Below are 25,240 nucleotides of genomic sequence, written 5' to 3'. Positions count from 1 at the left end.
AGTGGAGGTGTGTGTTGCTGGGCACACCAGTAAGTCAATCTCTTCCACTTGGCTAGATAAGTAGCTCTGGTGGATGGTTAACCATGAAGATTCCAGGCTGTGAAGTGGAAGGATTGGAGGGGGCCATGGTCCTGAATGATCAGATTCGTGCTATCACTCTGCCCCTTCGGGGTTTCCATTGAGAGCTCCAGAAGCGTGGTGTACCAGTGTTGACAGGGCCATGCTGGGACCAGCAGAATCACCTCCACTTTGTCCTTGCGGATCTTGAGCAGCACCTTGTGTACAAGTGGGACCAGTGGGAAGGCATACGTGAAACAGTCTCCTCAGGGTAGCAGAAAACACATCCGTGATTGAACCCGGGCTGTGTTTCTGGAAGGAGCAGAATATTAGGCACTTCTTGTTGCTCCGGATGGCGAATAGGTTGACCTGGCGAAATCCCCACCTTTGGAAGATGGGTGGAAGAACATCTGGACGGACAGAGCATTCGTGGTTGCAGAATGATCTACTGAGGTGATCCACTAGCTCGTTCTGCGCTCCTGGGAGATAGCCCACTCCATTCACCTGGAGGTATCCTATGTAGAACTCCCATAGTTGGAGGGCTTCTCGACATAGAGGGGTGGAACAGGCTCCTCCCTGTTTGTTGATGTAAAACATAGCCGTGGTGGTGTCCATCGTCACTGCCATGCTCTGGCCTTGCAGCCGGGACTGGAAAGTTTGGCATGCCAGTTGCACTGCTCTGAGCTCTCTGATATTGATATGAAGGGAGAGCTTGTCCTGCGACCACAGGCCCTGTGTTTGGAGATCTCCCAAATGTGCCTCCCGACCCAGATGTGACGCATCCATTACTAGGGACAAGGAGGGCGGTTGGCTGTTCAAGGGGACACATTTGCACACCATCTGGGGGTTGAGCCACCAATGCAGGGACTCAAGTATGTGTTGTGGCACCATCACTACTGAGTCCGGCCTGTCGCACCCCGGGTGGTATATCTGGGCAAGCCATGCTTGGAGGGGTCTGAGCCTCATTCTGGCATGCCTGAATACGTATGTGCAGGCCGCCATGTGTCAAGGAGACTCAGGCATCCCCTTGCAATAGTGGTCGGGTACCGCCTGAGGCTTTGAATAATGTGTCATGGCCTGGAAAAGGGTCTCTGATGAATTCTATTCTTTGGGTCAGAGATAAGGTTGACTTCTTCATGTTGAGGAGTCCCCACAATCTCTCAAAGGTGGACCTGACCAATCGTACGTGAGACGCTACCTGCTCCATGGTACAGCCCCTGAGCAGCCAGTCATCTAGGTATGGATATAGCTGCACTTGCCTCCTCCGGAAGAAGGCTGCTACGACCGACATTCACTTGGTGAATACTCAGGGGGCTGTCGACAAACTGAAAGGGAGGATCATGAACTGATAGTATCTCTGGTTGACCACAAACCAGAGAAAACATCTCTGCACAGGTCGAATGGCTATGTGAAAGTATGTGTCTTTCATGTCGAGGGCGGCGAACCAGTCTCCATGATCCAGGGAAGGGATAATAGTGCTCAGGGATACCATGCGGAACTTCAACTTCACCACGAGCTGGTTGAGTCCTCGCAGGTCTAAAATGGGTCTGAGGAACCACCCCCCCACACACACACTTTGCCTTGGGGATTAGGAAATAACGGGAATAGAAACCCTTTCCCCACAGCTCCTGAGGAACCTCCTCCACTGCCCCTATGGCGAGGAGTGATTGCACCTCCTGGATAAGGAGTTGCTCGTGAGAAGGATGGCGCACCCTCGGATATAAGCATTGTTGTTGTGGTTGGGGCTTAAACTGCTTGTGTTGGGTTGCCGGCGTATGCATTCCCAATGAGTTCATGGTCGCCCTGGAGTTTTTCAAGCTGTGCAGCTTGGAGTCTGTCTGCTCCTAGAAGAGCCCTGCGCCCTCAAAGGGAAGGTCCTGCAGGGTTTGCTGTACTTCCAGGGGTACCCCAGATGCTTGAAGCCATGATGTTCTCCTCATAGCTATGCCTGAGGAGAGGATGCGGGCGGCCAAATCCGCCAAATCTAGGGATGCCTGTAGAGAGGTCCGTGTTACTGCCTTCCCTTCCTCTATGATGGCAGAGAATTCAGCCTTAGAGACTGCAGGGATCAGCTCTTTGAACTTCAACATGGAGGTCCATGAATTGAAGTTATACCTATTGAGGATAGCCTGCTGGTTAGCTATCCTCAGCTGGAGGCCCTCGTGGCACAAACCTTTCTATTGAATAGGTCAATCCTTTTTGCCTCCTTAGACTTGGGGGCTGGTCCTTGCTGTCCCTGATGCTCTCCCTCTTGTTAGCCACCGACACGATCAGAGAGCATGGCTGCGGGTGTGAGAATAAGCATTCACAGCCCTTGGAAGGGACAAAGTATTTACGCTCCACACCCCCGGCGATCTGTGGAATCAAGACTGGGGTCTGGCACAGGGTCTTTATGTTGTTTTGAACAGTCTTGATCAAAGGAAGACCTACCCACGATGGACCTTCGGGAGTGAGAATATCCACCATGGGGTCCTCGGCCTCGACCACCTCCTCTGCTTGTAACCTCAAGTAGCAGGCAATCTGCCTAAGGAGGTCCTGGTGTGCCCTGTGGTCAATCGGAGGAGGGCCAGAAGCTGACGCCTGTGCCACAGCTTCATCGGGGAAGAGGATGAGGTGGCCAGAGGGGGTACCGGGTCCTCCTGCCCCTCCGGCTACCTGACCTCCTCTTGGTTAGTGCACGCCCCCGCGGTGGTTACAGCCTACGATGCTGTAGCCGAACTCTGCAGCTGGTTCTGTGCTGGAGTGGCATCTGCCTCGACCAGAGTCTGAAGGGACGGTTGGGACAGAGTGGTCTCGGATCCCCGAGGCGTAGGCCTGTCCCTGAGAGAGTGGGGTGGCCAGTGTTCTGAGGCTACCAATCTTAACCCCCTTGAAAAGGTACCCTGGGCCTGATGGTAAGCCCAAGGGGTCCAAAAGGGCCACTGCGCCGGGGGCTACCACAGGTACCAGCATGGCCTTGGTGCCGGGAAGGGGGAGTGTCACGTCGTTGGAGGTGCTGTCGTGGGGCTCGGTGCCGGGGAGCAGTGCCGCAGTGAAGACGACCAAGAGCGGTGCCAGGTATGATGTTAAGCCGGGGACTGCAAGCGCTGCATGATAGCTGGCTTGCCTCTAGACGGTACTGGTCTTATCAGCACTGGAGGCTTGACCCGAGAACCTGGGGCTGTGCAGCCATCATCTCGATGAAGTCTCTGGCGGCTTCAAAAGTGTCCAGGGTGGAGAGTGGCTCTAACACCTCCACTTGGCACTGCCCTGCTGGAGAGTCGCTACATTCCAGATTCAACGGTCCCCTCTGAGGCACTGAAGTCAACGGCACCGACTTGTGCGGACTTGGCACTGGGTCTTTTCTGGGGAGCACCTGTGCATCCCCTGATGGGCCCATGGGTCTCGGGGCTGGTGAGCACCTCTTTCGGCCTTCTTGTGTCTCTTGTGTGGCACTGGGGAAGTCGAGTGGTACTGGGCCGCTATCCCTGGATGCGATGCCAGAAAGCACTGGTGCAAAGGGTCTCCATACAGATGCGCCCAGTGCCAAATCCTGGACATCTGCAGTCAGTTGTGGGTGTAGAGAGGATTCCGGTTGCTTAGGCAGAAATCACGCTCCTTTTTGGTTCTTGGCCGAAAAGCCCTGCAGATTTTGCACCTGTCTGTTTGGTGCGCTTCCCCCAGACACTTTAAACAAAAGTCAGGGTGGGTCACTGATGGACTTAAAGCCTTGGGCTTATGGCATGCCCTGGAGCCTGAGGGGGGTTAGGGATTGGGGAGAGACCCTGCTCCCAACCTACTATCTATACTAAATTAACTACAACACTAACTAGAAACACTAATGACTAACAGAAGAACGCTAAGGGAGCACTTGCTGAGCAAGTGAGCACTGTTCCAACGGCCGTCATGAACGGTAAGAAGGAACTGAAGGGGAGTTGGATTGGCAGGGTCATATATTGAGTGCCGTGAAGGCGCCACTCTAGGGGCTCCACAGCTGACCCAACAGGAGCTGCTAAGGGAAATTTTCCGACAACCGTGCACATGATGTGAACAAGCACTCAAAGAAGAACTAAAACATTCTAAATTTTCCCCAATTTTTAAGCAAGCTTAAAAAATACCAGGGGATTCACTGAGACTAGACTGCAGTTATCTTCCAATTTTAGTCACTGCAGACATCTCTTTAATTTCTGTTTGCCATTAATTTGGAATCTGATTCAGAAAACATACTGATGGTAGAATGTGCTATCCTATTTTCTTTGTCAGATTCCTTGTAACTTCAGTAAGTGCCGTATACTTCTCCCATTACACTCCCTAGAAACCTTCAGCTGAGAGCTATTTTCATATTTTTAGTATGCAGTTTATTCTGTAACTTACAGATGTATATTGTTCTCCTAAACACCAAAATTCTACACTGTACACAACAGGCTATTAAGTGACTGGATCCTGCTGTAACTGCGGTTGATGTATGTTATGAAGCCAGAAGTTTAACAATACTGAGCTGAAATTCTTTTATTTAAAAAGGATTTATGGAGGGTTATCATCAGATATAACACAACCAGGCAGAGATGCAGTAACCAGTGATTACAAAGCCAAACAAATTAAAATTATTCTCAATATGACTTTTTAGAATATGGAATTGATCCATCAGTTAATAGACATTTCCCATTTGTATTTTATAAAAACATGCCTTAACTTTTTGCAACAGGCACCTTGTCTTTTAAAGTCTAATAGCACCAATAGCTGGTGTGGCATCCACTAGTGAAGGCAAACATTGACCTTAAGGCAGGTTTCTCCGCAGAAAAATATTTAACAGGAGCAAGCACTTTTGTGTAACATACTCAAGATCAGGGGTGGCGAACCTGTGGCTCCAGAGCCGCATGCGGCTCTTCAGAGGTTAATATGCAGCTCCTTGCATAGGCGCTGACTCCGAGGCTCCAAGATACTAACTTTCCAATGTGCTGTGAGGTGCTCACCGCTCAACCCCCTGCTCTGCTCCAGGTCCTGCCATCACTCTACCCCTTCACCCAAGACCCCTGCTCCTTCCCCCGAGCCTGCCATGCCCTTGCTCCTTCCCCCTCCCCACCAGAGCCTCCTGCGCACTGCAAAACAGCTGACTGCAGCAGGCAGGAGGTGTGGGGAGGGAGTGGAGGCGCTGATTGGTGGGGCTGCCAGTGGGCGGGAGGCGCTCAGGACTGCCGGGGGGTAACGGATGGGGGGCTGCTGACATACTACTGTGGCTCTTTGGCAATGTTAATTGGTAAATCTGGCTCCTTCTCAGGCTCAGGTTGGCCACCCCTGCTCTAGATAGGTCACCTTTCCACCTCCCACCAACCTCAAAGAGCCATCTAAATCTAGAACTGATCATTTTTTGTCAAAATGCCTTTATCGGGGCCAAGGAGGAAATGTGATAGTCTATGATACGCAGGTTTCCAATTCACTTTAAGCTACCTGTGCTCTCTTTCTTCCTTTTAAAGCTAGAGGCATGTTAGCAGGACACTACAGGATCCAAATGGACTCTGACAGTCTGTAACAGAAGTGGTGCTAATATAAAAACTAATACTTAAACCTTTCATCAGAACATTCTGGAAAATACAGGATATTCATCCAGTTAAGCATGCATTCCTCATTGTAAGACTACCTTAAGAGAACTATAATACACCTCTACCCCACTAAAACACTGTCCTCAGGAGCCAAAAAAATCTTACCGCGTTATATCGAACTTGCTTTGATCTGCCGGAGTGCGCAGCCCCACCCCCCTGGAGTGGTGCATTACCGCATTATATCTGAATTTGTGTTATATCGGGTCGCGTTATATCGGGATAGAGGTGTAAAACATTGCAAATGCTCGTATATACTTGAAATCCATAGATATTTTCACCTTTTTCCTTGAAGGAAAAGCAAGAAGAGTTAAGTAAGCCTAGGACATTTTTTCAGAGAATCTCACAACATAGCCCTTAGTCCATTGGTCAGTAAGCCTCTTATTACAGATCTAGTCAAGTTACCCCAGTTGGACACTCAGATTGCTGGGCCCTGGGTGCTTTAAGCCTCCAGAATCTCAACACAGTCCAGGCACCATCCTGGCTTGGAGTCTCTAAGAACACTCTCAAGATGCAGATCCTCTGTTATAGCACCATCTTCCGAGAGTCTGTACCGTAACTTAAACACATGCTCTGCCAGAACTTGAGCTGTGTGGGCACTCTTGATTTACAATTTACCTCTTTAGGACCATGCAAAGTTAAAGCCAGCAGAGAGACAGAATCTCATGCCAGGTCTATCTAACACACCATTGTTCTTTCCTTAACAGCATAAGATAACACAAATCTAGAGGGAATACAAATTTCTCCTACTTCAGTTTCCTCACCACTCTGGAGAGTTTTTTAGGCTTGGACAGTCATTTGGGGTGCCCAGGATACTTCCCCAGCAGCTCTCAACTTTTCTTCTGAAGCATGGAGTCTTTCAGCTCAGCTAGTTTTCTCTGAGCGTGGCTAAACAGGGCAACCCTGCTACGAAAGCATGCCTCTCTTTTCCCCTTGCCTGTCCAAAGCTTATAGTTCCAGTCTCAGTGAGGCTCTCAAATGTAGATGTCCTCCTACCCTTCCCCACCAGTTCCTTTGTTCTGTTGCTAATTTTTCTTCCTCACTCTCCACTTCACCAGATGCCTACAGACAAGTTGGAGTATCTTCTCCCAGCTCCAGCTAATCTCCATACTATGCCAACAGTTCAGAGTACAGATATTTAAGTTTATCGACTCTCCATAGTCCTTTGTCTGGTACGTGGATGCTTCAGCCCATGTCAGCAAGTGGTGGATTCCACAGCCAAATAGAGGCACTGCCTGATGCAGCAATTTTATAAACAACTTCATTAGTATCAACCAGAATTCATAAATTGTACAGATTCCCCAAATCATCACACTCCTATTCTTGAACAAATCAGCAACGCTTATGGTGCCTCTAGCTTGGTCTGGAAACGCTATTTAGGTTACAGCAATCTGCCCATTTTGTCTCCCTTTATTTGGCTCCTGCTTGGAAGCTTTTAGTGCAATGATTATGCTATCAAAACAATTTGACATAGAGAGGCCCGTGTTGCTGTTTCCTCAAACCTATACAGAAATAGATTCAAAGGAAAATGACCCATCTCAATGATTTAAGATCACAATATTTAACTGCATTAAAAAGGATGTGTGCCAAAATATGCTCTCCCAGAAAGCTGTTTAACAAAGTCAGTGACACACCCCAAATCAGACCTAAGTCAAGTAAACAAGGCTGATTTTGATTTCACTGACAAACATCAGTTAGAACCAAACTGGATCCTACGTAGTGACTTCTGTTGTATCTCACTAGATTTAACTTTTACTTATATATAACTGAAGAGAAAAAAGTAATTTTGTTACTATTTAGTATAGTTGAAAAGATCTATTAAAAATAGGGCAGATTTTCTCATGCAGCTAGCACAAGTGAGAGACCCTATTAGTTGATGAGCATAAAAATAACCATTTATTGTTATATAATTGACTGCATGTACAACTTTACCTATATTGTGCACACAACATATATATTTAAAGGTGTAATCACAAAACCAAACTTCCTGAAAATCTGGTCCATGAAGTAACTCAGTAAAGGGCATATGTCAGGTAAAAAACAAAAGCAAAAAAGATTCTTCATAAAATTTTACATTAAAGGACATTTTAAACATTGACTCTCTCCAGTTATAATGGTTTGATTCTATATTTCACTTGAATTGGACAATGAAAATTAATCAGTTTAATTATTTATAACCTATACAGTTTAACTGCCCAGTCCTCATTTATGATGATGCAACATTTGAGCTGTAAAATATACAGGGAATATTTTTCCTTGAAAATATTTTTAAATCTAATTTTTCTTTTAACTATGGAAAAATTGTGATTGATCTTAGGCTTTTTTTTTTTTTTTTTTTTTAAACACAAACCCTACATTTGAGATCTAAATTGACTTGGCAATTACAAGTACTGTAGCTATTTTTATATATCATATAGTAAAACTCATGTAAACAGATGTTTTCCCATCCATATCCAAATTCCATTGCAAATGTTATACATGCTTGTTTCCTTTCTCTGAGATCACCAAGATGACTAAGATAATGAATTTTCACCAACTGAATTTTAATTAAGACTAGTGTCTTTAGCATCAGGATATGGAATTTCTTCATCCAAACTCCATTACTAGCAACTAAATATCCTTTTCAGGAAAAAAGCTATTGTGTCGCATATTAGATAAGGCAAGTCTGTTCTAGCATATCGAACACACAATGGAGTTGTGAGATTTGGATTCTATTCCCAGTTCTGACATGGACTTGCTACATGACCACGGAAAAGTCATGACTTTGCTGTGCCTCAGTTTCACCAGTTACTAAACAAGAAAATTAATGTTTGGTGCACATCTACGGACCAAAAGTACTAAACGTGCAGAGTGTTATTACAGAGTTTCTCTTTGTCTGGATAGCTGCCATTTTACAGTATCAACATTTAAAAAACAAAACACAAAACTAAGTTTTTAGTACTTACCATGCCATTTGCCTTTGTAAACCGTTCCAAAAGAACCTGACCCTATTCTGGTCGAGAGCATAACTTCACTTGCTTCTATTTCCCAATAATAACTTGAATCTCTCTGTCCACGAGGCCTCTGGAACACAAATACATATTTAAGGCACAAGCATGTCAACCATTTGGACAGCTCTCTTAAGTGTTAACATGGCTAGCTGCCTGGACAATATGTTTCAAGGATTGCACCTAAAAATATACTCAACTTAAAAAGATGAATTGCAGAACTGCAACACTCTGGGTGATCTTTGACTAAATGCAAAGATAATTGCCAATGTGTTATCTTGTATTCTAACACATACCAGTTCGTTCATCCATTTTCTTTCCAGACCCATTTCAGGATTCAATGTTCCTCTTACAGCAGCTGATAACCTCAAAACCCAAAACAGGTAGACATTTACCTGGAGGATTTTGGCTGCTTACGTTATCAACTGTTCCAAGGGAAAAGCAGAATTGTGATATTAGATCTTCAAAGACAATTGAGTAAAGAATTTTTTTTTAATTAATGAAATGTAATGTAATGTTTACAGACCCTATCAACTTCTTAAAAATTAAAGGAGCAGCTACTGATTAAAAATACTCCTGAATAAAAGGTAAATATTTATTAAATGCATTTCAAAAGGCACCCATTGCTAGGGCCCTACCAAATTCATGGTCCATTTTGGTCAATTTCACGGTCACAGGATTTTAAAAATCAAATGTAATGATTTCAGATATTTAAATCTGAATTTTCACAGTGTTGTAACTGATGGGGTCCTGACCCAACTCTGAAGGCAGAAGCGCAGCAGAAAGGGTGGCATGGTATAGTATTGTATTGCCTTTAGATCTGGGCACTTGGCCAGCAGCTGCCTTCTCCAGCCACCCAACTCTGAAGGCAGCGCAGAAGTAAGAGTGGCAATACCACGACCCCCCTACAGTAACCTTGCGACTCCCCCACCCCCACAACCCTCTTTTGGGTAGGAAGCCCCATTTTGAGAAATGCTGGTCTCCCCATGCAATCTGTATAATATAGGGTAAAAGTACACAAAAGACCAGATTTCACGGTCCGTGATGCATTTTTCATTACTGTGAATTTGGTACAGCCCTACCCATTGCCCATGGTAACTGACAAGATACTAGGGTGGCATTTTTAGAAGCCCTTAAGTGACTTAGGAGCACAAGTTCCATTTCAATGGGACTTAGATGCTTTGGACAATGAGTCATGTATGTGCATACCATCCACTGGTCAATATTTTTCTGAAGCTATTGACAAAAATACATATCTAGTTATCTTCTTTATTGCAATCTGTTCCTGTTCACATGAAATATGTAACTGGACAGTTTGAAATTGGAACACTATTTTTTTTTTTAAAGATATTTAAGGTACTGACAGTGTCTCCAGCAACTGTTAAGGAAAAGTACCCAATGACCACAAACAGCACAAGTAGAACAGCATTGATTAGGAAGTTTGGGGAAGTGTACAAAATACATACATCTAGATAAGACCTTCATTGCAGTATCTGAGTACCTCACAAGCATCAATTAATCCTCAGAAACACGAAGGTATGAAAGAGGACCACCAAGGGACTTGTCCATGGTTACAAAGGAAATCTGTGGCAGAGCCAGGAACTGAACCCAGACCTCCCAAGTCCCAGACCAGGACCTAAAACTACAAGATCACTCTACCTCCTAATTCAAAATAATTCAAATTGCCCTTTCATGTTAAGATAACAGCTCTATGGTGAATCACCTTTCACACCAGACTGACATCCCTTACATTTAAAAGGATGCTACAAAGTGATTTAATCCTCATACTTCATGTATCTTAAAATGTATATCATAATGAAAAATGCATTCCTGATTCCAAATCTTTTTTTCCCTAAAACTGAACACAGCAGCTCTGAGTTGTTAACACGAACACTACACTTGGTGCATAATTTAAAGTAATACGTTTGCACCATGACCATCATGTAAGCGCACAGCTTAGTTTATGAGCAAGACTTACATTAAAGCAGGATACATATGTTACTAGTAAATACTCTCTTACAGAGCCAAATGAAAGGGCAAGAGAACTCCCCAAGAGCAGTGCATGAGATCATTCTTGACACCCGACTGACATAAGTTTAACTGACAAAAGCACCAGCGTGGACAGCACTAGGTTGGCGGGAGATGCTCTCCCTCCAACATAGCTACTGCTGCTCATTGAGAATAGTTGAATTATGCTGGCAGGAGAGCGCTCTCCCATTGGTATAGAGCGACTACAAAGGAGACCTCATAGCAGCACAGTTGCAGCAGTAAGTGCCGTTCTAAGGTCTGTAGTGTAGACGTAGCCTAAGAGTTACAGGGATTTATTTCAGTTAGGAAATCTTAGGTACAATCTGAGGCCTAAACTACTAGACCAAGATTTTAAAAGAACACTTGCATTTTGTTAAATTCAATTTTCATAAAAAATTTCATTTAACCACTTACTAAATTGAACAGACACTGTCAACATCATTTTTCAATGAAAGCCATGGCAGTGAGTTTTAAATGAAGACAAACAACAACAATCTTAAAAATCTTGTATCTTTCAAAAAATATATGGACCTTTAGAAAAACTCAGATGATGATGCTTGAATCAGTACTACAAACATTTTAACGTGGGATGTGAAATTGAAGTTACACACAGTGATTTGTTATGGGAATTTAAAGTACAAGGTGATCTCATTTCAACACAAACTAAATAGAACATTCCCAACAGTTTATCACCAGTTATGTCCTTCAAAAACTGGAATTTTGTCCCAAGGTCCCTTTTTGGGTATGTCTATACTACCTGCTGGATCGGCAGGCAGTGATCGATCCAGCGGGGGGTCAATTTATCGCGTCTAGTCTAGATGCGATAATCGACCCCCCGAGCACTCTCCCATCGACTCCTGTACTCCACCGCCGCGAGAGGCGCAGGTGGAGTCAACGAAGGAGCGGCAGCAGTCAACTCACTGCAGTGACGACACCGCGGTGAGTAGGTCTAAGTATGTCGACTTCAGCTATGTTATTCATGTAGCTGAAGTTGCGTAACTTAGATCGATCTCCCTCCTATACCCCCCTGTGTAGACCAGGCCTTTTTCTCCTTCAGAATTAGTCTGAAAAAGACAGTTACCTTTTCTGTAACTGGTGTTCTTCAAGATGTGTTGCTCATGTCTATTCCACAGTAGGTGTGTGTGCCCACCACATGCACTGGTGCTGGAAGTTTTCCCCCTAGCAGTACCTGTAGGGGAGTGCTCCAGCGACCCCTGGAGTGGCGCATCCATGAAGCAGTATAAAGGGCGCTGCGCACTCCCCCCACCCTCAGTTCCTTCTTGTCCAGACAACTCCGACAGAGGGGAAGGAGGGCGGGATGTGGAATAGACATGAGCAACATCTCGAAGAACACCAGTTATGGAAAAGGTAACTGTCTTTTCTTCTTCGAGTGATTGCTCATGTGTATTCCACAGTAGGTGATTCCAAGCTATATCTGTTGGAGGTGGGTAGGAGTTCACAAATTCTCAGGACGGAGAACAGCCATTTGGGAGACAGTCGCATAATGCGAGGTGAAAGTGTGAACTGAAGACCACGTAGCAGCCCTACAAATGTCCTGGATGAGGACATGGGCCAAAAAGGCAGCCGAGGCCTGCGCCCGAGTCGAGTGTGCCTTCACAATTGGTGATGGAGGGATTCCCGCCAGGCCATAACACATACGGATGCATGAGGTGATCCAGTTGGAGAGGCGCTGAGTGGAGATTGCCCGACCTTTCATGTGCTCAGCCAAGGTGATGAACAGTTGCAAGGACTTTCTGAATGGCTTAGTCCACTTCAGGTAGAAAGCCAGAGGCCGTCTCACATCCAGTGTGTGTGGAGGCAGAGCTCCTTACTGAACGCATGGGGCTTGAGGCAGAGGACTGGCAGAAAAATGTCCTGACCCATATGATAGGCGGAAGCCACCTTCGGGAGGAACGAAGGGTGTGGGTGGAGCTGAACCTTATTAAATACCGTGTACGGGGGCTCGGAGGTCAGGGTCCTGAGTTCCGAAACCCGCCTAGCTGACATGATCGCAACCAGGAAAGCCACCTTCCATGAGAGGTGTGACCAGGAGCACATGGCTAGCAGCTCAAATGGAGGCTCCATGAGACAGGCCAACACCAGGTTTAGGTCCCACTGCGGGACAGAAGCCTAACATATGGGAAGAGACAATCCAACCCCTTAAGGAATCGGCCAGTCATAGCATGGGAGAATACCATGTGGCCCTGCACCAGCGGATGGAAGGCCAATATGGCTGCCAAGAGCACCTTGACTGATGAGGGTGCCAGGCCCTGGGCTTTAAGGTGAAGGAGGCAGTCCAGAATAAACTGGATCGGGGCGGCCACCGGGGAAATGCCCTGCTCGTCCACCCATCTGGAGAACCGAGACCACTTTGCCAAGTAGGCTCGGCGCATAGAGGGGCACCTGCTTTCTAGGAGGATGTGCTGAACCCTTTCCGAGCATGTCCTTTCCTCCCTACCTAACCATTGAGCAGCCACACCATGAGGTGGAGTGCTACTAGGTTGGGGTGGAGGGGGCCCTGGTCCTGGGAGAGCAGGTCCGGGCGGGACGGCAACGGCCACGGCAGGCGACCATCAGGCCCGTGAGGGTTCCGTACCAATGCTGCCTGGGCCATGCCAGGGCAATCAGAAGGACCCGGGCCTTGTCCGACTATCTTTTCCAGGACCTTGCCAATCAGCGGGAATGGGAGAAAGGCATAGAGAAACTGGCTTGACCAGAACAGGAGGAAGGCATCGGAGATAGCGCCCCAATACAGAGAGGGACCGGGATATCCTACAGGAAACCAATTAATTGCCAAAATTAGGCTATTAACGGTAAATATGCCCAATGGCCTGTGATGGGACACTAGATAGGGTGGGATCTGAGCTACAGAGAATTCTTTCGTGGGTGTCTGGCTGGTGATTCTTGCCCACATGTTCAGGGTTTAGCTGATTGCCATATTTGGGGTCAGGAAGGAATTTTCCTCCAGGACAGATGGTCAGAGGCCCTGGGGGTTTTTTGCCTTCCTCTACAGCGTGGGGAACAGGTCACTTGCTGAAGGATTCTCTGCACCTTGAAGTCTTTAAACCACAAGTTGAGGACTTCAATAGCTCAGACATAGGTCAGGGGTTTGTTACAGGAGTGGGTGGGTGAGATTCTGTGGCCTGCGTTATGCAGGAGGTCAGACTAGAAGATCATAATGGTCCCTTCTGGCCTTAAAGTCTATGAGTCCCAGACCCCACCCCACCCCCCGGAGCAGAACCGGGAACAGTGACAGTTCTGCCGAGTCACAAACAGGTCCACCTGAGGAGTTCCCCACACTTGGAAAAGTCTGTGCACTACCTCTTGGTGGAGAGACCACTCGTTCTGAGAGGAGAAGTCCCTGCTCAAATGGTCTGCCCTCTCGTTCTGGGTTCCCGGCAGATGGAAAGCCTGTAGGCAGATGTCGTGGGCTATACACAAGTCCCACAGCCCGAGGGCTTCGCGGCAGAGGGCAGAGGATCGGGCCCCGCCTTGCTGTTGATATAGAACATTGAGGCCGTGTTGTCCATGAGGACACTGACCACCCGGCACTCCAGGTGCGAGCATAAGGCCATGCACACCAGCCCCTGACCTCCTTGCCGTTTATGTTGAGTGTCAGATCCCGAGCCGACCACAGACCTTGGGTCTGAACGTTCTCCACATGTCGGACACTAGTTCCAGTGACAGGGCCCTGCCCCTGAACAGGGCCCCTTGAGCATTTTTTCAGGGAGGACCACCACTGTAGGGAGGTGATCACTGGCTTGGGCACCGTGAGGACTTTGTCCATCTTTTCCCTGGCCTGGGAGAACTCAGAGGCCAATCAGGGCTGGAGGGGCCTCATCCTAAGTCTGGCATGACGGACCACATACGTGCACGCTGACACGTGACCCAAGAGCTGGAGGCACACTCTAGCTGTTGTCACCAGAAACCTCGTGACCGTGTCGATGAGCCCCTTCAGAGTCTCTAATCTATCTGGTGGGAGGGAGGCTTTGGCCGACGAGGCATCCAGAACCGCCCCGATAAACTCTATGCGTTGCACTGGGACTAACCTGGACTTGTTGTTTACCAACAAGCCCAAAGTGGTGCACATGGACAGAAGGAGCGCCACATGATCCCGCACCTGTGACCAGGAGCTGCCCTTGATGAACCAGTCATCCAGATAGGGGAAGATCTGGACCCCCCGGCACCTGAGGTAGGCTGCCACCACCAACATACATTTCGTGAATACCCTGAGGGCAGTGGAAAGGCCAAACGGGAAGTCTGTAAATTGGTAGTGTTCCTGCCCCATCATGAAACTGAGGAAGCGTCTGTACCCCTCGAATATATGAAAGTGGAATTACGCCTCCTGCAGATCGAGGGCGGCATACCAGTCCCCAGGATCCAGGAAGGAGATGATGGAGGCCAGGGAGACCATGCGTAACTTGAGTTTCACTATGTATTGGTTCAGGCATCACAGGTCCAAGATTGGCCTGAGCCCCCCTTTGGCTTCGGGATAAGGAAATAGTGGAAGTAGTACCCCTTGCCTTTGAACTCCCCTGGAGTCTGGAGAGTCATGCGAGTGTCTTTCAGGTCATGCAGCTTTGTAGCCATTTGTTCCGCAAACAGAGCTTTGCCGTCAAATGGGAGGTCCTGCAGGGAGGTCTGCGCCTCGCTGGACAGCCCAGAGAGCAGGAGCCATGACACCCTTCTCATGGACACCGTGGAGGCCATGGACCGTGTGGCCGTGTCTGCTGCATCCGAAGCTGCCTGCAGGGTTGCCATGGCAGTCGCTGTGCCCTCTTCCACCAGCGCTTTGAACTCCTTCCTGTCGCGCTTCTGGAGAGAGTCCTCAAACTTGGGCAGGGAGCCCCACAGATTGAACTCATACCGGCCCAGGAGAGCCTGGTGGTTCGCCACCCATACCTGAAAGCTCGAGGATGAATACATTTTTCTTCCAAGTGAGTCCAGCCTCCTTGAACTTTTATTTTTCAGAGTAGGGGCTGGCTAGCCCTGCCATTCCCTGTGGTTGACCGACTCGACCACCAGGGAGTTAGGAGCAGTGTGGGTGTATAAGCATTCATGGCCCTTGGCGGGTACAAATTACTTCCATTCCGCTCTCTTAGAGATCGGAGCCAATGAGGCCGAGGTTTGCCACAGGGCATCTGAAATTTTCGCTACCCCTTTGTGGAGAGGCAAGGCCACCCTGCCCAGTGCCAAGGAACACAATACATTCAACAAGGAGTCTGAGGGCTCCTCCATCTCCTCTGCTTGAAGGTGGAGGCTTGATGCCACCCTTTTTAAGGAGTCCTTGGTGGGCTCTAAAGTCCTCCTGTGGGATGGAGGGACCGTAATCACCGCATCCGGGGAGGGTTAGGAGGCTGGCACGGTACTTTGTGTGTCCACTGGGACCGGAGGCTCCACCACCTGGTCGGTCACTGGGCATGGTGCCGAGGATGTACGTCCCACCGACTCCTTCCTTAGAGGTCTGGAAAGGGAGGCCGATGGTCCTTCTGAGGCTCTGGCCACCAAGCGAGCCCCCACCAGGGGCTGCGTCAGCCTGGCTGGCCCATCGATAGAATACGAAGGGAGGCCGGGCTGACATACGACCTGCCACTGTCCCTGGACCTGGAGGAGTGGCGGCGCCAAGAGCGATGCCAACCATGAGACTGCGATCCCAACGTGTAGGACCGGTACCGTCAGTAACAGCTGCTCTGTGATTGGCTCTGGCGGGTGTACCCGCAATGGTGAGATGCTGGCGATCGACACCTGGGGCTGTGGAGGTGGTGCCGTGGCGGGGTCTTGGAGCGGGACACGGAACGGGAACGACATCAACGTTCGTGCCGTGACCAGCTGCGATAGCCCCTCCAAGATGAAGACCTTTGGCATCATCTGCCTCAGTCCTGTCAGTGTTCGCTCATCGAAGTGGAGCGGTGCTGAGAGTCTTGGTCAGATGGAACCCAACCAGATAGCCTGATCTGATGGGTGTCGAGGGCAATCCACGTGGACGTTGCCCTGAACAGTCACTGGGCAGCAAACAGTGTCAGGAACGTTCCCTCGACCAAGAGCGGTACCGAACCAGGGGTGACAGTGGAGATCCAAGCACCAACTTGCCTCTGGAGCACGGGGCCGACATCGACACTGCTCCTGGTACTGGCATGGACATAACATCCCAGGCCGCCTGCAGAGCCTCTGGCGTGGAGGGCATCTGGACATCCAGGGAGACCTGCTCTGAATGGGCCGGGCTACTCCGCTCGACTTGAGTTGGAGGCCTAGAGGCCTGTGGGGATCGAGGACTGCCCAACATGGGTCTAGTCTCTGTCCTGGGTTTACTCCGGTGTCGCGGTGAAGGAGGCCTCTTTCTAGCCCTCTTGGCATGCTCCGTGGATGAGGAGTGGTGCCAACTAGTCAATGGTGCCAAAGGGTCGCCACACACCAACACCGTGTTGCCCAGTGCCGACTTGGAGCGGCGCGCCGGAGCCAGGGTCAGCGCCGACTCCATCAGAATAGCCCAGAGCCTAATGTCCCTTTCTCTCTTGGTCCGAAGCTTAAATGACGTGCAAATCTTGCAGCCATCGCTGAGATGGGTTTCCCCCAAACAGCATAGACAGTCCGCGTGCGGATCACTCAGTGGCAAGACTTAAAACCCAGGGCACGGGGCATGCCCTAGCCCGGGGGATCTAGCTAAACTAAACAACTAACTAGCTACAGGTACCATAAACTGAATGAACAAACAGTTTTGGGAACAAGCTACAGCAAAGCTGGAGCAGAGCAGTTCCGAAGCACCTTCACTGACTGCAAGAAGGAACTGAGGGTGGGGGGAGAGCACAGCGCCCCTTATACCGTGCCATGGAGGCACCACTCCAGGGGTTGCTAGGGCGCTCCCCTACAGGTACTGCTAGGGGAAAAACTTCTGGCACCAGTGCACGTGGCAAGCACACACACCTACTGTGGAATACGCATGAGCAATCACTTGAAGAACAACAAATACTATAGTACTTACAATTTTGTTTTTTTCTTGTGTGTTGGATCCAGGAGCTCTCTCTCTTTGGGCTGGCACTGGGGTTTTGGGTTGAGACCAGCCAGTTGGGCTTATATTGTTGGGACTTCCAGACAGAGCTGATGGTGAAGCTTAATACACAAAAGCAAAACAGGAAATTATGAACAAGAGAAAATAAATGTAGAGTAAAAGAAAGAATTCTAACTATTTTATGTACGGAAACCTTACCTGACTCACTGTGGCTTCGAATTGCATCCTAAAACGGGAGAGAAAATAAATTAAAAAAAAAAAATCAACATTTCAGTAAGATGTCAGACACAAGGTGTGGAGGGAGGAAAGGGGTCTGGAAATCAGATATCAGAAAAAGTAGATCACCCTTGAAATGGTGCTAAAGAGCTTTGATTCAGGGCACAAGATTACTGACCAGTATCTTCCAAAAGAGAATGGTTTAGATATTTTAGAAGTCACAAGAATCCAGCTGTTACTTGCTGAAAACATCTAGTTTGCCCCCTTTTCAACCTGGCTCTAATCATGAGCTTTCATAGTTAATTTACATGATTTTCATGGGGAAGTTAAACTATATTGCTATCCAATCGCTCCTGCTGAATAAGAACCTCCTTGTCAAAGAAAATACTTAACATGTTTTTTATATTCCCAGCCATTGTACTGTCTTGTGAAACTGTTATGCACCCCTGAATTTCAGATAGGTACATAATTCCTACCGTGGTCTACTACCTACAGTGAGTGCATTCAGAAAATCACTATTTTGGTTCTGCATTGAGAGAGATTCCTTCTTTATATAACAGGGAATATTGTTAGAATGTGAACAAACTTTAAAACCAGTAGACACTTTGGAAGTACATAAACCCACTGTACCATGTGATACTGCAAAAGATTGAGATTTGCACTCTAATACCAAAGTAAATAAGTTCTCACAAGATTTACAGCGCTGACCAAAATACAACTCTATAAATGGGCTAAAAATAGGTTGTTAGGCCAACTCTGGTGCAGTGTTTCTCCTCATGCCACACAAACTTTACAGCACTTAATTCTATAGTCATGCACAGGGTCAGTTCTGGCAGAAGCAACTTTTACAACTTGTTCTTTCTAATAAACCATATCCCAAAGTAAGTATAGGAATGGCAAAATGGCTAAGTACTATACAAAGCAAGAACATGCACCTCAGAAATGTCAAATATTTTTAAAAAGAGTCAAAAAATAGAAGTCAATTCAAATCTTCCAACCAACTATCCACAGATGACATTTAGATTTCATGGCAGGGCAGAACCACCTATAAGTACCCTACACGAAGGTTTATGAATGATCCATACTAATTCTATTAAGATAAGCAACACATTTTTAAAGAGTTGTCCTAATTATAATTCCTAAAGATTCATTCAGAAAGGGATGCTGTCATGGCTAGTAACAAACTTTGATCTATGACCTGTGTTTTGAATCAAAACATTCACACAGCTGCCCAGGAGTGTAATTTCAGTCAAATGAGTTGAAAAACTCAGCTACTTTAAAGAAAGCCATTTTAAAAGAAGTTATATTTTTAGATTTACATATAAATCCACCTGACTTCTAAGGAAAAAAGCACTTCTTCTGCACTTCAATACTTTTATTTTATCTCAGTTTGGGCTAAAGGGAAAATATTAACCTCTGCTGAATCTTTTTAGTTAAGGAAATAATATAGGTGCTCTTTTAGGTAATTATATATATTATCCACCAGTACTATAATTTGTCATTTACACCTAATCTTTATGTGAAGTACACGTAGTGTAAGGTGGCTCACTTGTCAGGATTATCTGGGTACACCTGACAATCATTTCTCTGCCACTGCAGCGGCTTTGGGTACAGGTTCAGCTCAGTCCTTCCTATTCTCTGGCTGTGGCACCTAATAGTCTAGTCTCCTGTGGGCTGCAATACTTTGATCTAATTATGGTTGTTGGACTTTGTATGTGGGTACTAGGTGGTGGTGGTGGTCTGTGATATACAGGAGGTCAGACTAGATGGTCTGGCGGTACCTTCTATCCTCAAGCAATGTGACTCTATGAGCACACTATTTATTTAATCTTGGTTTCTACTTGGCTATATCATCTTGGTGTGGCCATGCTATAATTCACCAAAACAATTCCCAGAGAAAAGGCCAGACAGTACATTAAAAGGACGTGTTTGAGACAAGATTTTATTTTAAACATAGTGGGGCCAATGCTTCTTTAGTGTAGACCTACTAAAGTGAATGGGTTAACACAAAGGATGAATTTCACTGTCTCTAGAATTATCAACTTAACCCTGACTGAAACTATTCTGTCCAGGTATCACCTCCAACTACCGTACTCACATATTAGAACTGAACCAAAACAGACATGCCACACCAACATCTTTATTAAACCAATTTTAGATTAATAATTTCACTTTGCCATTACTGTGGTTTACAGTCTTACAAATGCTGTTAATTGCAAGAAAGTAAAGGCATGAAGAAAAATACCTACTCTTCCCCTCAAACAAAATCGTCTGCACCAGGAACTGGGAGAAGCATTCAAGCTGTTGTTCTAATACAAAGCAATGAGAAATAAAGAAAAGAACAGAGGAAGTAGTAAAAAATAATAGTTTTCAGTTCTAAGATGAATGAATAAAAACAAACGATCAGGAACTCGAGGAAAGAAAAAGCAGCTTTATTCATTAGCTTTGTGCAGGTTCTATTTTTCTCTCTAGTAAGTATAGTTTTAAACTACAGTGAGAATATTAATGTCCACATTTTTGAAAACTACTTTATTAAAAGCCAGTCTTTTCCATTCAACACTGTGTGAAACCCCTTCCAGAGATTATGTAAAAAGCTATTTGTTTCTGGAAGACTGCACATTTACATTACTTCATTCACAATCCTTTTAAGATATTAAAAAGGTGAAAAGGGAGAAAGAGTGGCATCTCATCATTACATCATATGAAACACAAAGATGATATTGTATCCGTCAAAGCCCTGTGTACTACACAATTATTAGGAAATGCAGATGGTTATATAATTAATTTGCCTATTTGTAAAACTACCCTGTGAGTAATTTTTGTGACATAAATACGGTCAGCAATGGAGCTTGGTGAAGAGGGAATGAGACAGTGGACAAGGAAAACAAAACCAAAAGAAGGAAAGGTACTTCCCCTATAAAGCCCACCTTAAACATAGCTTCTGCTCCAAAACGAGCTTAGAAGCTCTGACATACAGGCATCTTTCCCCAGCTATAGAGTCCAAAGGTGCTCAGAAGAGAAGCTCCCTCATGAGCCCTTTTGGAGGTGTGCCAGAGAGGAACTAAAGGCAGCAAGCCTGTGTATTTTACAGCTCTGCAGCTAGGGATGTGTCCTGAGAAGTTCCAAAAACTATTAGAATAAAGGCTCTGGTTGGTAGAAGTTGTGCAGGTCATGCTCCTCTTCCTGCAAGCCTTACCATGTAATTCTAGGGTCCTTAATACTAAGGCCTGGTCTACACCGAGTGGTGGTGGGGGGAGGGAACGACGATTTAAGTTATGCAAGTCGACGTACTTAGATCGACTTACCGTGGTGTCTCCCCTGTAGACTCTGCCTGAGCCTCTTGCTGAGCTGGAGTACAGGAGTCGAGGGGAGAGCACTCGGGGATCGATTTATCGCATCTAGACTAGACACAATAAATTAATCCCCGCTGGATCGAACGCTGCCCGCCGATCCAGCAGGTAGTGAAGACATACCCTAAGTATAGGCCTAATGGGCTGCATAGCACAAGAGGCATTGCTTTTAATATTCATTCTTTGCAACTGGCATGCAGATATGCACCACCATCTGACTGATTTATCAATTTGCATGTGAGTTTATGTTTTTTAAATGGACCAACAGTAAGCAGCTGTGCAGCAAATCTGGTCATGCTCTTGTGCAGTAAGAGTGATCTGTTAAACTTCTTAACATTAGGCTCCACCAATTCTTTGTAAAGCAGCACAAAAGCTGTTAAAAACTTTAGCAAAGGTGAGAGGCTGCAAGCATGAAAGATAAGATACTTAAAACTCTAGGCAGACATTGGTCACCCTGCGCTTTCACCACTTACCAAACTAAGGGAAGATGTTAAGCAGAAAACAGCAACAACATGAACAATTAAAATACTGGTTAAATAACCAGTAGTAGTTTTAGATGAGCTCTACACAATTTTTTTATTCAGCATATTACCTCAATTATCCTGTTGTCTACAGGCATGGTAGTGCTGACCATATGGACATTTGGGGTGGATGTAGATCTCTGTCTTTGGGAAAGGGAGCCCTCAGAGGAAGGATGTGATGTGTTGAACGTGAAGGCATGAGGCGTAGAATATCTGTGCTGGGAACTAACATGAGGAGAGGGAGAAAAATCACAGTTCATTTTCTATACTAGTTGTAAATTACCGCATAGTACATCTTGCCTAAAAACAAAAACACACAGACTCCAGGAAGGATTAGTACTATTTGCTGACTACGCTATTTAGCCAGCTGGATTTTGCCCAGTTTAATTTAGGAACAAAATCAAAGAGTTTTAAGCAAGGTTTTAACAGTTGGTAATACCTGCTTGGCACATTCAGCAGCAATCTGTGGTATTTTTGCCATTATTTAATTTGTTACTCCTCATCTCAACTCCTGCCAACTCATATTTAATCAGTTGTTAAAATACTAGCTCAGTTAGAATTAATTCAGATCTGTGAAATTTAAGCAAGACCCTTCTTTCAAGCCTAGTCAATTTTTAGGAGTTTAAAAAATAGTTTTAATTTGCTGTGAGAATTATAGTTTGGGAAGGGGAAATAGATTGCTGGGACTGTTCAACTGTTCACACAGAACAGCTTACAAGGAAGTCATGGATCTTAATACCAGCTAAAAGGAGCCCAATACAGTTCTATAGAAATCAAACAACAGTGGTTAAACAAAGAATGTAATTTCTCTAACATATGGCCAATACTGGATTACAGCTGAAGCAAAGAATTACCAATCAGGACTAAAGGCCAACCAAATCCTGTTTACTTTAATCGCATGAATAGCCAGACGGAAGTAACTGTAACTATTCACAAAAGATGACAAGGATTCACCCCTAATTCATTTGCTATTACCTGGGTTGCAAGTGGGATAGGAGGTCAAGACAAAGATCAAAGGGATAAGAAGGAATGAGTTACCACTGCAGATCCCCCAAAAGAAAATGTTTCAAGTTAACATGCTGGGATCACAGAAATGGGCTTGCACTACTCTTGAGCAGACAGTCTTGTCAGGAGGAAGCTGAGGGGCATACACCTCTGGCCTGGTCTAACCTCATCAGTCTCTAATACCGCAGGGAAAGGGACCCAAATGTGAAGTAAGGGTCAGAAGACATGCTGCATGGATGGAGAATATGCATTTAGCATCTAAATCCACACACATTTCAATTTTCAGAATTTCAAGGGTGGTATATTTTCTTTAACCTATTATGCACTGTTTCCTTTTAAAACTCCTCTATTTAGGTTAAACAGTAAGAATATAGTAGTAGTAGTATCATCATCAAAACTGATGGTATTTTAAAAACTTCTATATATGACTCATGCAAAACAAACTAATCATCCGTTTTCACACATGTACTACATGACTGGTTGTGCTCTAATGGGGCTACTGGCACAATACTGTCTGAAGGAACCTATATTCTACAGCATATTACTTTTTGATACTGATATTTTTAAAGACACAGTAGTATCAAAAATATTTAAAAAACAAAAAAACCCCACACTTTTAATGATCTGATTTAAAACTTCAAGACTAAAAATTCAAAGCTGGCAATCCCAGGTGCAAGTGTCTCTTAATTCTAGGAACTGTAGAAAAGGGGGATATTACACATCTTATTTACAATTTCTATATGCAAACAGATATTAGCATTTCAGCCTTAAAACCAAAGTGATGATGTTTTAGCGTATTCTGTCCATTACCAGTATTACATGATCATTGCATTTTATTAAAACTATACTTACCAAAACAAAAAGTAGTGGAAATAGCTTACCTAACAGGCATCCGGGAGACAGACTCACGCATCCGTCGCATTGTCAAGGGAGGTAGTGCAGGGACACCACTGTCACTGATATTTGAATTAGGAAACAATCTAAAATATCAACAAAAAGAATTACAAGTAAGTACTACATTACATCCTGATCAATGCTACAGAAAAAGGTATGATTTTAGGTTTCTGTTTTTGCATTATGGTTGACTGCTACCATGCAAAATATTATATTTATCCATATTTATACAAAGTTTGTTTTCCTGCTCTGTCTTTAAACTTATGGTGTGCTCCATGACGAATAAACTCCTATATGTCCTTACAGACCTAATGATTTTTTCAAAGTGTTACTTCTAAATTAAACTTTAGGTATTAGCCTTTCCTGGCATGACATTCAACACCAAACTGCTAGTGCAAAGGAGCTAATGGAATCCTACAGTTTATCCTACACTCTTTGGGCTGCTCTACATTTGAAAGTGTGTACCTACGCAACTAAATTTAGTTAAACTAATACAAACTACTAATGTAGATGTACTTGAACCATTTTATTCATTTAAATAGGTTTAATTCCATCTGCACTAGGATTCTGTAGCAGTATAATTAAATTTATTTTAAGTTGATTTAGTTACACTGGTGCAGCTTCCTAATATGAACCAAGGATAAAATTTTCAGAAACCTCTTAACGACTTAGGCCAAATCTACACTTACAAGTTTACAGCAGCACAGCTGTACACGCTGTAAGAGTGCTCAAGTAACTGCGTTATGCCAAGGGGAGAGAGCTCTCCTGTCGACACCATAAAACCAGCTCAATGAGCGGTGGTAGCTATGCAGGCAGGAGAGTGTCTCCCATCAACATAGCACAGTGCACATGAGTGCTTATGCTGGCAAAACTTATGTCGTTGGGGGTGGGGGGGAGGGGAAGAGGGAGACACACAGGCCTGGTCTACACTAAGGGGGGGGGGGGTCAAACTAGGGTACGCAAGTTTGGGTATGCTATTCGCGTAGCTGAACTCGAAGTACCCTAGTTCGACTGACTTACCCGTCCAGACGCGGCGGGGTCGGACGCGGTGGGGTCGAACTCCGCGGCTCCAAGGTCGACTCCGCCACCGCCGTTCGCAGTGGTGGAGTTCCGGAGTCGACCGGAGCACGTGGGGAGTTCGAACTATCGCGTCTTGATTCGAACTCCGAGAAGTCGAACTCACCGCGTCGACCTGGACGGTGAGTATAGACCTACCCACACCCACCCACCCCTGGGTGAGAAAAGTTTTGCTGACGTAAGGACTACAGTATACATGGCCTTAGAAGCCTAAATTTCATTGAGTTTCAAAAGGACTATGAGATCTGGGGTAAAATTTTCAAAAGCCCCATAGTACCAATAGTACTCTATGTCAAAAGGGTTGTTTTTTTTTCCTTAGACAAAAATGAGTTGTACAAGGAACTCTTGCATACTTCCATGTTGAATGAACTTTGAGGTGACACTAAAGAAATTAGCTGGACATTTGCCATGTCTTTGTCTGCTTGTCCCAGAATATTGTTTTATAAAAAGAGCCTAATATACTTCATGGCAATAGTCTTGCTGTATAAACTGGCTGGGAGCAGATAGTGATGGTTATTTCATC

The 25,240-nt window shown here is 45.7% G+C and overlaps 1 protein-coding gene across 2 annotated transcripts in view; it reads right to left on the bottom strand.

The window, feature by feature from the left end:
- Positions 1-25,240, bottom strand: part of RAF1 (Raf-1 proto-oncogene, serine/threonine kinase) — a 108,383-nt gene that overhangs the window by 37,005 nt on the left and 46,138 nt on the right. For both annotated transcript variants that reach the window (XM_045023307.1, XM_045023306.1), the window contains 5 exons: positions 23,628-23,726; positions 21,813-21,966; positions 17,853-17,880; positions 17,628-17,755; positions 8,579-8,696 (listed from right to left, as the gene is read on the bottom strand). In XM_045023307.1, the coding sequence (XP_044879242.1) occupies positions 8,579-8,696; positions 17,628-17,755; positions 17,853-17,880; positions 21,813-21,966; positions 23,628-23,726 (527 nt within the window). The remainder of the gene's footprint in view (positions 1-8,578; positions 8,697-17,627; positions 17,756-17,852; positions 17,881-21,812; positions 21,967-23,627; positions 23,727-25,240) is intronic.

Source organism: Mauremys mutica, chromosome 7, assembly GCF_020497125.1.
Source record: "Mauremys mutica isolate MM-2020 ecotype Southern chromosome 7, ASM2049712v1, whole genome shotgun sequence".
Classification (NCBI taxonomy): Eukaryota; Metazoa; Chordata; order Testudines; family Geoemydidae; genus Mauremys; species Mauremys mutica.
Note: the sequence above shows the minus strand (reverse complement) of the source record. Positions and strands in the feature narration are given on the sequence as shown.